Here is a 12,386-nt window from a genome sequence, read left to right as displayed (position 1 = left end):
TCCTGTGTGAGGTGTCATCCAGCCATCCATCAGCTGGTCTCCCGTCGTACAGCCCTTCCCATCCCTTCCCTTCCCTTCCCCTACCATACATTCATTCGACATTCATATACCCTCCCCCCCCCCCATCCCACGGATTCCCGCCGAAAAAAAAAAAAAAAAAAAAACAATGTCATCCATGTGACCACCCGTTAGCTATGCCAACCGGGCAACCCACACGACCACGCGAAACCCCCGATCCACCCCGCCAAGCTCGCCCAACGTCCCCTTTTAGTAATAGTTGCAATCCTACAGGGTGGCTCACTGGCTCACTGGCTCACTGGCTCTGGCTCAGTCTCGGTCGGGACTGGTCTTTCATCACGGGAAGACAGACGGCTATTCGTCCCTGCCGCGCCACGTTGGGGTTTTTTTTGGGTTTGCTTCCCGTCTGAGGGACGAGGGTAGGTGAGTGAAGTGAGATGCCACGCGATGGGCCGGAGTTGGAGTTGGATCATAACACGACCACCTCCACCACCACCACCACACCCACACTGAGAGTGAGACTGAGAATAAGGGTCTGGGTGAGAACATCACGAACACCCATACTAAGAAGAGATGAAGAATCGTAATAACTGGAATAAAATATTATTCTTCGTAAAATAATCTTAGTGAAATCATAATAAATAATAATAAGAAGAAGAAGAGAACCCCCCAAACCAGCCTAGCCCCGACCGGAGTTGGAGAAGAGGGCAAATGAATGAATGGAATGGGCATAAGTCTTTTCCGGGGTTGGGTTGGACTGCCCCATGTTTTATTTAATGTTTATCCCGGGTCCTGCCCTGGGCTGGACTGGGCGTGGGCGAGCGGCTGTCGCAAAATTACCCGCCGGGACGGACGGGACTGGACTGGACTGGACTTTCGTCTGCTCTCGGCTTCTAACCTACCTGCCTACTTACTTTACTTACTGTGGACTGGGAAGTACATAGATACTGTCGTTAGCCTGCGGTGCTGCTTGTGCTGGGCTTGTTTCCGGCTGGCTGAGGCCGTTCGCTAATATTTTCTTTCTTGTCTGTCTGTCTGTCTGTCTGTCTGTCTGTCTGTCTGTCTGTCTGTCTGTCTTGTCTGTCTTGTCTGTCTTGTCTGTCTTGTCTGTCTACTTATGCAAACCTATAAAGAATGAAGCTACTATTCATATTTTCAAAATCGGGTCGGTTCGATTTCGATTTAACTTTGCTATTAGTTTTTGTTTGATTTGATCTGGTTGGATTGGTCCAGCTGGTCTGGTCCGATTCGATCTCCCCAGACTGACTCCTAGTTCCCCGTCCTGTCTCGTCTCGTCTTATCGTCTCCCTCTGACTTACTTACTCCATCCTCTTAATAAATTAGTATTTTATCCATATTGTGGCTTGTCTGGAGTTTGGGGTCAGCGCACGTGGACTAATCGCTTCCGGGATGGTGGACTTGCTCCTTCCCTCCTTCCCTCCTTTCCTTTCCATCTGTCTTGCCACATGCCACATGCCACATGCTAGATACTTGCTGGGTAGATACGTATGCTTTTTATTAGTCCACCCAGCTATCTATCTATCTTTATACCTACAAGAATAGATAGAGAGATAGAGAGATAGAGATAGACAGGCCTCGACCATCCATCCATCCATCCATCCATCCATCCATCCACGCACGGGAACTAGATACCAACCAGATAAACTGTCCACAATCCCGGAAGTAAATCTTTCCGGAAGGATTCGTTGTCGTTGGTCAGCACGTGGAGTTGTCTCCGGCTCCGGCTCCCTCTGTGACTGTGCATGCTAGGGCCGAGGTTAGATGGATGGGAGATGGATCTGGAAGAGGTACTTATGTCCGTGTCCGGGGCCGGGGCCGGGGCCGGGACTCGTTCGGTTGATGGGACTGGGGGGACGGGGGCTGGTGATGAGGCTCGGGGTATTTCGTTCCGAGGGCGATGGGGGCGGTTTTGGGATGGGATGGGATGGGATGGGATGGGGTGGGTGGTTGGTTGAGGGGGCATAGTTCAGTTCACATCTCAGCCCAGCCCAGCTTAGCCCAGCCCAGCTCAGCTCATTAAGCTCTGACCTTCCTGGGAGTTTAGGATAGGAGTCGATAGATTATACTGACGAGAGATGGGCTTGTCTATCCATCTGTCTACCTGCCTACCTACCTACCTACCTGCCTACCCATCTGGCTACGGCACCGGCCACGGAGACAGTAGGCAGACATGATAGCCGACCATCCGGGATGTCCCTGTGCCCGAACCCTCACTCCTTTCTGAGTCTGGGTCTGGGTCTGGGCCTGGGTCGCTCTCAGCGAGCACGATGGCATTCTGCGTGTGTCGATGCCATGTCTGTTGTTTCCTGGCTCTCTTTGGTTTGAAGACGAGCTGTTCTTCTTCTTCTTTTTCAACAAAGGTCTGGTTTCTTTGTATTCGCTCATCTAAGCCGGGTATACCCCATTCCATAGTCGAGAGAAACTCGCTTCTTAACCAGTGGCTTTCTTTTTTGGCAGAACGACATAGCAGCTTGTATTCCAGCGGGATGCAGGTTGGTAATATTGTGGTGAATATGCCAAGTGGAATGAATATATTTAACTTGAGGAGATGTTTCATTTTTGATAAGTGTCCGTGTTATGTATGATGGGGGCGCTCGATTTGCGTCAGAATAACCGGGTTTTTGCATCCATCATGATTTAATAATGGCACACCATCATCACGCATAACATCAATATATATATATATATATATATCGTGCCATCAACCTCCTATACTATAATTCACTTCACCAGCGAAACCATTACTTCTCCTTACCGCATCCAGATCCAAACCCCCAGCAGTAATGTAAACCTCCACCCATAATTAATAATGAACTGGATCACAAATTGCAACCTCATAATTATCCACGGCGAGAAAAAGCATAATCTCATCCTCACCGACGCCGTGCTCGTCCTGTCTAGAACATTACATACATACATACATACAAACATACATACCGGGACGCTGCAGATCGGGAACGCCAGGAGCGGTAAGCCGCCCGCTGTGAGCCGGCGCCGGACAGCAACTGAATGACCGACTGACCGACTGACCGAGCCGGCGGGATCTAGAAATAAATTTATCTTTGGCGAAGTGACTGATGGGGGGTTCATTCATGAGGTCGAGGATATGGAGTTGATTGGATGGGGCGCGTGTCTTTGTAGTTTGTGCTATGGAGTCGTGTTTCCACGGGGCTGGATGGTTTTTTGGGGAGGGGTGGAAGGGGGTTGGTTGGAGCTGGAGCTGGAGCTGGAAAGGTTATGGTGAGGTTAGATAGTAGGGCTTACGGGTTGGTACTATAGGTAGTCTGGATGGGCATTTCGGGAGGATCTGGGAGCGGTTGAAGTGTTTGGCGCTATTATAAGGAATATGTGCAATTCAATATCAATTATAGGCGGTAACGTGCGGTCTTGACTCGTCCCAAGGAGAAATCAAATAATCCGAGGACATGGTGATGAGGACTACCACCACCCCATGCTCCCACTAACTACCACATTAGGCATCATACTGATACTCCCCCCACCACCTAATCATCAGTCCCCCCCCTCATAAACCCCCGCGCGATTCTCCCTCCCCCAGACCTTCTCCTCCTCACTCCCCGACCTCGGCGGCACCAACCCATTAATCTTCCACAGCCTCCTCTCCGTCTCATCAACATGATACTCAAAATCATACCCCTTGTTCAGCAGATGCGGATTCAGGATACGATCCAGCCGCGCCGTCGCACCCCGATACGCCGCGTCGGTGTCGGGCGCCCGGATCGCGATGTGCGTGATGACGACCCGGACGAAGGGCTTCTCGGTGGCGGAGCGCGTCGCGCCCCCGATGAAGACGTTCTCCAGCGGCATTTCGGTGAAGTGCACGACCACGTAGAAGGCGGGGAGGCCGAGCGTGGTGTACATCTCTGTGATGTCGGTCGCGAGCGATTGTTTGGTGGTGGCGCTGAGGGTGTTGGGGGGTGGTAGATTTGCCAGAGGGGCATTTTGGGGGTGGGTTGGTGGTGGGTGATGTGTATCGTGTATAGTGTATAGTGTATAGAGGGTGGAGTTTGTGAGGTAGAGTTGGTTTGTGAGGGGTTGGTTGGTTGGATTTTGTGTTGTTTGCGATGGGATGGGATGGGATGGGATGGATGGATGTTGATGCCGAAGATGAAGCCCGGGTTTAATATGCGCTCGCTCTCGAACTAACCGCCATCTCACATTGTACGCGATGCACGTCGCAGCACCACATCGTATAGCAGGAGGCCAGTCGCACAGCGATTAGTGAACAAGACTCAGTCAGCCAAGAGCGAAGCCCCGAGGGGATTTCTCACCCGCCAGGCCCGTTTCGAATGGCGGAGAAACAGGGATGGAGCTGACTGGAAGCGGCCGGACGGGAGCTGCATCATTATTCACTGATCGGAATGATCTGTCATGATGATGGCTCATCGCTCGGAATGATTATACGATCGTCCCGAAAGCTTGTTGGGTGTGACCCTTTTTCTTTGTGATTATTGAAAGTCCCGAGCCGGCGATTACTGATCAGCCAGCGTAACCCTAAATACGAGGTGGGTGTCATTGCCATTCTTGCCGTACGGTGTTTGACAAAGCATCTCCTACGAGGTTCGTGTTGATGGCGACTGCGACTGCGACTGCGACTGCGACGGCGACTGGCGACGGGGATATAAATGGGGCGTTGGGACCAAAGGGGGGGGGGGGGGGGGGTTTCTGAAGTTGCAAATCAGAAGCATACACAGCAATCAACAAAGCATCCAAGTCACGAACTTCAAGTCAACAACATCGCAATTAGGAACATTGAGATTAAATCAAACCCGAACTAACATCACATCACATCCAAGCAACCCACCATGTCCCGCCCCGTCGTCTTCATCACCGGCTCCACCGGCTTCATCGGCACGCACGTCGTCATCGCCACGCTCAAAGCCGGCTACGGCGTGCGCCTGAGCATCCGCAAAGCCGAGCAAGAAGCCGGCCTGCGAGAGCGCCATGCCGAGTTCAACGACAGAATCGAGACCGTCGTCGTGTCCGACATGTCGAAGCGGGAATCCTTCAAGGCGGTTCTCCAGGGCGTCGACTTCATCTTCCACCTCGCGTCTCCCATGCCCGGAAGCGGCTCCGACGTGAAGAAAGACTACATCGAGCCCGCCGTCAACGCGACAGAGTCAATCCTCTACGCCGCCCTAGACTTCCCGCAGATCCAGAAAGTCGTCATCGTATCGTCCATCCTGGCACTGACGCCCGTGACGGCGCTGGGATCCAAGGTGGTGAAGGTAAAAGGCAAGTGCCCCTCCCTCAGTCCCCCCCCCCCCCCGGGTCCAAACGCACCAGAAACTGATATACACAGACAACACCGGCGAAGTCATCCCCGTGGACCTGAACGCGCCATTCCCAGACGGCGTCCGCGGCCACGGCATGAAATACGCGGCCTCCAAGATCTTCGCGCACCAAGCGACGCGCGAATTCATGAAATCCCACCGTCCCCACTACGCCCTGATCACGCTGCACCCGGTCTTCGTCCTAGGCGAGAACCTGCTCCAGACCACCCCGGAGGAGATCCACGGCATGAACGCGCTTCTCTGGGCGTCGATCAACTCCGAGCAGCCCCAGATCGCGAACGCGTGGGTGCATGTTCGCGACGTCGCGGACGCGCACGTCAAGGCGCTGGAGACGAAGATTGCGTCCGGGACGGAGTTTCTGCTCTGCAGGCCGCCGGTGTCTTGGGAGGGGGTGGCTCGGTTCGTGAAGACGGAGTATCCGGCTGTGGGGTGTAAGTTGGAAGGGCCGTTCGAAGGGGGGTGGGAGATTGATACCTCGTCTGCGGATCGGATTCTGGGACTGAAGTGGAGGTCCGAGGAGGAGATTCTGAGGGATGTTATTCGGCAGCAGGGGTTTTAAGAGAGGGTTGCATCTGTGGGATAATCTGGTTTGATTGGGATATGTTCGGATTGGATAGTGTTTCATATGATGTTGATAGTAATGATGACCATTGTTGTATGTGGAAGGGCTCGGAAACTGTTGGGCTAGAAGTGATGCAGCAGCCAAGACAGTTCGCATCTGGGATATTGCGAGCGGTCAAGCAACAACGCATGTGCTTGATTGCCATTCTGGGGTGGTCACTTCCCTCCTTTTCTTGCCTATCGATGACACCTGGACTGGCAGGACCTGCTACACTTTGTCTAGTGACAAACCAAAAAGACCACTCGGCTAAAAAGGCGTCCAGACACCTAAGTAGGTGTGATGCTGAATGATACTGGCTGGGTTTTGACATCTAGCGGCCACGAATAGGTGCTCTATAATGAGGAGAGAGTACTTGCTTTTCCGGTTCTTTATAAACCCCGCGTGGTACACATGATGGGAGACTGTTGCATTGACCAATGGATTTGGGCTGTGCCGTTCAACAACCCTAACCGCCAACCAGCTTACTGAGTCCACTGACGAGGAGGAATACTCTGGCTTGTGCTGGTGGATATGGCGATGGTGATGGTGACTTGCTATCTGGACACTCCATTCAAAAAATCGTTTCCTACGTGGTAGTACGGTGGGGCTGTCTTGAATCGGGTGAATATCACCTAGCACTCTTCCTTCCTTCATTGCTAGCTATTCAAGTTTACAGAGTGCTACGAATCTATATACCTCCCTTCCTTCCTCCCTCGCCCACACAGCCCCAGCCCCAGCCCCATCCCATCCCATGCCACCCCCCCCCCCCAATCCACCAAAAAAAAATCCACAATCACAGCAACACTATCCACTATCCCCCCGAACCCAACCCACCTCCTCCCTCCCTAATACCCACACCCCCCCAAATCTAAACACCACTCCCCACAACCACATCAACAAACCCATCATACTCGCACTTCGTCTCGCCGACGCCCTCCTCCACGCCCCCACAGATCCACGGGGAGTCACTCGCCGCCGCATCCAGGGTGATATTTGCCGACTCGCTGAGGATATTCTCCGCGGTGGTTTCGATCACGAGATAGATGTCCGCGATGTCCGCATACAGTCCGTCCGGGAAGGAGAGGGCGTAGGCGGCGTAGTCGCAGGGGACGACGGTGCCGGGGGTGAGGCCGGGGGTGGGGGTCCTTTGTTGTCCTCTTTGTTAGTTTCTTGGAGGTGGAGGGGGGGGAGGGGGGTTGGGTTTGTGTTTCTGTTTGGTGGGTGGGTGGGTGGGTGTATGTATATGTATATGTGTTTGATTAAGCTGGGGTTGGGGTGGAGTATAGAGAGGGGAGAATGGACGCTGTGGGATGGATTATGGGGTAGAAAGATGATGGGAAATGGGGAAAAAAAAGGGGGGGCTACCAGGTAACATTACACCCCGTCGCGATGTCATGCTCATTCGTATCCACGACAATCAGGTACATGGAGCCGGTGTTGGTGGTGGTCGAGACTTGGGCGCTGATGTCGCTGAGTTGGAAGGGTCCGGACGCGCGGGGGAGGACGACGGGGGAGGCTGCTGCTGCTGCCGTTGCCGCGGTGGCGAGGAGGGTTGCGATGGTGGTGGGTTTCATTCTGTCTTTTTTTTTTTTTTTTTTGTATTTGTTTTAGCTGTGTTGGACTGGCGGGGTTGATGGGAGGGTTGATGGTTGGTTGGATTACTGGGATTGAAAGCTGCGGAATGAATGCTGAAGACTGAGACTGAAACGAAAAGAGGATTGAAATTGTTAGTTGTTGTGGTTGAGTGAGTTTGGGCAGTGGGGGTGGTGATGGTGGTTTACTTATATCCTCTCATCTCCCGGGTAATTGTATAGACTGCAGACTGTAGACTGTGGACTGTACTCGTCCACCTGAAGTAAGACGCTTGCGTACGCAGCCAGTACCAGAATAGCAACATCCAAGACATGCATGGCCACTGGATCTATCACACGCAGTGCTTGATCTCATGCATCCACCCGCCCAGGGCATCCGATCCGGGTATCCCGGCACTCTCCCATCCAGTCCCCGTCAGCCCAGTAGCCCAGTCCGCCAGTCGAGGTCTCCTGCGCTGAGAGATGAGGCTGAGACATGGACATGGACATGGACATGGACATGCAAATGCCTCATATACCATCCAAGACAGCTAGCGAAGTGCTCAAGTAAGCGCAATCAGGTGCGCGATCGAGATGACGCGCGAGACAGCACGGCCGCGGAAGCTTGAATGCCGGGTGTAAGACGGACAGCCGGGCTGTCAGAGTGTCGGAGTCATGCTGGGGGCCTGATGGGTAGGAGCCCTGAGTAAGCCATGGGAGAGGTCTTTCAGGCGTCCCGTCCGGGTTGGGCTCATTGGATGGTTCGGGTTGGGCTGGGTTTATTGGATGCTTCGTGTACACATGGTGTTTGGTGATATTCTTAGGGAAGATGGGGAGAGCTGAGAGCTGCACTGCAGTTCGTTGGCAGTGTGAGGCTGGATTGGATCGGAGATGCGGGGCGAAGGATTAAGCCTTCTTGGTCTAACCCCGGATTAATATAAGCGGTGGAGTACTGGAGTCAGCGGATGCTAAAAAAAAAAAAAAAAAAAAAAACAAATGAAACAAAGAGAAGGGAGAAAGGAGTGGCAGAGAAAGAAAAGAAAAGAAAAGAATAGAAAGGAAAGGAAAAAGGAGTCATCCCAGGACAAACACAACCTGTATAATATTAACCCACTAATGTAAGCAAGCAAGCAACTCCACAAACCCAGCCCAGCTCCCCAACCAAACAACGCCTATAACATATACTCAGATACCATCCATCCAGCCAGGTCAATCATAAGCCACAATAACCTGCCGACTAACCAAAATATCCGCCTCCCCCGGAGAAGACCCACCCCGAGGATCTGCTTCTGACTATCCCCATCGCTCATCCTCCGATTATCATTCACCGTGGACACCACCCCGGTGTTCTTCCCATGTTCGGCCAGCTCGTACGTGCGCAAGAACCCCCCCGGCCCGGTGCGCTGCGAGCCCGGCAGCCCGCGCGAGCGAGTGTAGTAGTTATCCGAGGTTTTGCGGTCGCGGAGGATGCGGAACAGCGGGCGGAGCGTCGCGACGTTGCCGACGATCATCCCGATGGCGTTCTCGGCGAAGCCCCAGATCACGACGTTGGCGACCCCGTACAGGTAGTCGGATTGGCTGGTGAGGGCGACGGTGTATTTCAGGCGGACGCAGGCGGAGAGGGAGGCTCTGTTTGGGACGTTGGTCAGTTGGGTGAGGTGAGGTAGGCTGGGCTGGTCTGGTGAGAATGGAGAGCATACAGAATACCCAGGCCCATAAGGCCGACGATGGAGATTTTGGTGTTGCGGTTGATTTGCACGTTCCAGAGGAGAGGGACCGGCCTGGGATGTCAGCGAGACCGCTCGTTGGGTCGAACTCGGGTCGGCGCCTTACATGATGGCTGTCACCCAGTCGGTCAGGATGTTCACCGCGGTGCAGGCGTAGTAGACGTCGGCCAGGACGTACGATGGCCGGCAGTGACCCTCCGAGTCGCCGTTCCAGGCAGCGCTGTCGTGGTCAGTTACCAGTATGCCCGGCGTATGGTCTGCTTACTCGATGGGGATGCAGTTGATGAGGATGAATATCAGCGCGATCACGTTCATGATGGCGAAGATGGCGATCACCAGATACTGGCCGTACAGGTATGCCTTGCGCCGCTCAGCGACGCGAATCAGCTGCCAGCTGATGCTGAGCTTGATCGGGATGATGGCAGAGCAGTAGCCGACTTCGAAGATGAGGAAGAACTGCCCGGTCAGTAGGATCCAGGCACCAGGAACGACTGCCTACCTTCTGTCCCTCGGCATAGTACTGCTCCTGGCCAGGCACTTGGAACCTCCACTGGTGAATACCAATCCCATTGAACGCGCCCCCGATACATCCTGCCACCAGCACGGCGAACGGCAGCTACGCGGTCAGCCAACACGTCCATATCTTCTTCATCCGTAGCCCACTAACCAGTGCCGCGGTCATGATCCAGTCCTCCACGCCCCATGACTTCCTCGTCAGTCTGCAGTACACCCGTAACCCGTACGTCAACAAGCCCAGACAAGTCAACATGATGACACTGCCCGCCAAGGACGGTGCCGCATCGGCGTAGATGGCCATGGCGTTGGTGGGAGTCGCAATTCGTGCCGTTCACATCTATCTAAACCAAACAACCCGAAGGAAAATGAACGCGGCCGGGGGGGAGTGGGGTAATAGGAATGTTATACTAAGGGTCTCTTCAGTTCGCCCCCTGCAAACTCAGCGCCCGCCCTAGCCCGCGTGCGTGCAGTCCATGCTCAACTGCCGTTTGAGGCAAGTCGCGGCGACACGAGACGAGGGACGAGGGGGTGGTGGTGGTGATGATTCTGACTCTGTGGCCTCGGGATTACCAGCCCCGAAACAGAGCTTAAGATGATAGGAGTTCAGATGCCGACTCAACGGGCGCTGCAGACCCACCCAGCCAACGTCAGAGAATCCATCCCGGGTGGGCGTGACCTCTGGTTCGCCTGCTGTCGGGAAGTGATGCTGATCCGGACGAGTCAGGGTGGGTGCGGGACTCCAACTGCGAACAGCCTAACTTGATAGGATCATGATTGTCTGTCGAACCCTGACTGAATCAACAGTTGGCAGTCATCCACACGGGGGATTGGCAGTCGGTACTAGCCCCCCTTCTCGAGTCCAGCTCGTTCGTTCTACTCCATGCCAAGCAGCCGGACCTGCACGATGCATTGCCTATTGAATCAAACGGGGTCATCCTCGGAGGGCTGAATCGAGAAGGGACAAGCACGTAAACAAGTTGCAGGTGCCCGATGAAAACTTCTAACGCGCTAACGCAGGAACGGGGCTGCTGTCGCGGCACGAGAAAACACCGAATCAACGGCGACAGCTTGCGGGGACATGACTCGTCGCCAAGCTGGTGCTCTTCAGTTCCAAGTTAGATAGCTATACATTCTGGCGATCTGGAAAAAAAAAAAAGAAAAAAAAAAAAAAAAGTCACTTCCCCTCCTGCCCTGTGACCGAGCGTTAGGACGTCTTCCGATCCGATTCTTTGCAACGAAACGCGTACCAATCCGGTTAGATGCGATCGGGGAGATTGGACGACCTCGTATGGGTAGGATGATTGTAAGGTTGGAGCATCGCCAGCGACTCGGCAGGATTTGGAGCAGGTGTCGATCGCGGGGATAGTCTGTAGGCTAATGTGCCTTCGGTTCCGAGTCAAGCGGTCATTTCGTCGGGCGGACGTGACCCTCGCTCCTCACCGTCGTTTATCGTCATTAGTTAACCCTGCCAATCTGTTGGTCGCATTCCACCATCCAAATATAGAATCGGGATGCCTCGGGAGTCAGGGGCTGCCTCGCACCACTCACCACATAGCCATTGTTCCCCTTATCTCAGAATAGAGTTGTCCCGAGGGCGATCTCTATTTAAAAATTCCCAAATGCAGACTCCGTGCTTCCACTAAGGCTGCTGCGATGTCTTCTCCAAATGTATGTTCTGACAGCATCGTCGGCAGCATCCGGCCAGGCTGACTGCTGGCGGGCTGGACTGTCACTGTCACCATTTCACCGGTTTGAAGCACAGTCCAGGCATAACAATGTGTCTGGGTGATTGTCGAGTATCGAGTGTGATGCTGGAAGCATCGGAGTCCCAGTTGGAGTCGATCTCAATCGGCTTTAGCTTTGGTCCACAACGAAGCCTTCTATAGCGTTCCTGTCTTGTTGATCGTGCATGTGCTGCGTCGAAGAGTCCCCAACAGAGAGCCACGCCAGCAGCCCACGCATATTAGTCTTCAACCATATCCCACCTCACCCGTGCCAGAAAGTTATAAAGACAAGATTATATAGTAGTCATAAGGGTACATCATCCGCCAAGCAGAGAGCGACCTGAACAACTCCCGACGCATCGGTACCTGTAAATTGTAAAAGCCGAGGGAGAGTGGGACCACCACCACCCTAGCAGCTGCAGATCACCCCCCGACGTTTTGCCATGGATGATCTTTCCCGGTGGGGGGTAGTCTGGCTTCTGTCATCTTGTTGGACTTGGGGGTTTCGTTGTCTGCGCGGAGAGGAGACAGGAGGATTGTCATCTGCGTGAAGGTGGTCTACGCACAGGATTGAAAGCGAGGTCACTGTCACCAGAGAGCGTTGATCATTTCTAGAAAGAATGCTATAAATATCTGTTTACCCGGGCTTTATTATCTGACGAAGTTGATCAAAATATTCTCCGGTGCCCTTCATCCTCATTGGAACTGTACGAAGGAAAGGAGGGCGCAGAAGGTTGATCATATTCAAATTTCAAACTAGCTACGGGCGGCTGCCCACTAGGGATGCCGGCAGGGTGTTGAGTCAAGTGATCAATAATATAATATCATGTCATATTGATCAAACACCCCCCTGGCTATACTCTTTCTGTAAGACACCAACCTAGGGGAGTTGTTGC

General features: G+C 53.6%; 4 protein-coding genes across 4 annotated transcripts; 1 reads left to right on the top strand and 3 right to left on the bottom strand.

Moving 5' to 3' along the window:
* Window positions 1-3,549: 3,549 nt before the first annotated feature.
* On the bottom strand, window positions 3,550-4,335 carry BO70DRAFT_379659 (tautomerase family protein; the record flags this gene model as incomplete). Its single annotated transcript, XM_025545363.1, has 1 exon — window positions 3,550-4,335. The coding sequence occupies exon 1, from the start codon at window positions 3,916-3,918 to the stop codon at window positions 3,550-3,552; it is 369 nt and encodes a 122-aa protein (XP_025399410.1). The 5' UTR covers window positions 3,919-4,335.
* A 418-nt stretch (window positions 4,336-4,753) lies between these two features.
* On the top strand, window positions 4,754-5,910 carry BO70DRAFT_387246 (putative 3-beta hydroxysteroid dehydrogenase/isomerase; the record flags this gene model as incomplete). Its single annotated transcript, XM_025545900.1, has 2 exons — window positions 4,754-5,292; window positions 5,360-5,910. The coding sequence occupies exons 1-2, from the start codon at window positions 4,863-4,865 to the stop codon at window positions 5,908-5,910; spliced, it is 981 nt and encodes a 326-aa protein (XP_025399409.1). The 5' UTR covers window positions 4,754-4,862.
* A 903-nt stretch (window positions 5,911-6,813) lies between these two features.
* On the bottom strand, window positions 6,814-7,550 carry BO70DRAFT_429206 (uncharacterized protein). The gene is made up of 2 exons (XM_025548053.1): window positions 7,318-7,550; window positions 6,814-7,097 (listed from the first exon to the last, which is right to left on the bottom strand). Exons 1-2 carry the CDS (start codon window positions 7,524-7,526, stop codon window positions 6,821-6,823), a joined length of 486 nt encoding a protein of 161 aa, XP_025399408.1. The 5' UTR covers window positions 7,527-7,550; the 3' UTR covers window positions 6,814-6,820.
* Window positions 7,551-8,732: 1,182 nt separating this feature from the next.
* BO70DRAFT_371111 (uncharacterized protein) lies at window positions 8,733-10,067 on the bottom strand (the record flags this gene model as incomplete). Its single annotated transcript, XM_025544780.1, has 7 exons — window positions 8,733-8,816; window positions 8,852-9,152; window positions 9,224-9,304; window positions 9,357-9,470; window positions 9,516-9,706; window positions 9,750-9,866; window positions 9,918-10,067. The coding sequence occupies 7 exons, from the start codon at window positions 10,065-10,067 to the stop codon at window positions 8,733-8,735; spliced, it is 1,038 nt and encodes a 345-aa protein (XP_025399407.1).
* Window positions 10,068-12,386: the final 2,319 nt, after the last annotated feature.

Source organism: Aspergillus heteromorphus (genome assembly GCF_003184545.1).
Source record: "Aspergillus heteromorphus CBS 117.55 chromosome Unknown BO70scaffold_12, whole genome shotgun sequence".
NCBI lineage: Eukaryota > Fungi > Ascomycota > Eurotiomycetes > Eurotiales > Aspergillaceae > Aspergillus > Aspergillus heteromorphus.
Note: the sequence above shows the minus strand (reverse complement) of the source record. Positions and strands in the feature narration are given on the sequence as shown.

Coding starts and splice junctions, on each gene's coding strand:
- BO70DRAFT_429206 (XM_025548053.1), bottom strand. CDS start 7,526: ATGAAACCCACCACCATCGCAACCCTCCTCGCCACCGCGGCAACGGCA. Junction 7,098..7,317: donor ACGGGGTGTAATGTTACCTG/GTAGCCCCCCCT, acceptor AGGACAACAAAG/GACCCCCACCCCCGGCCTCA.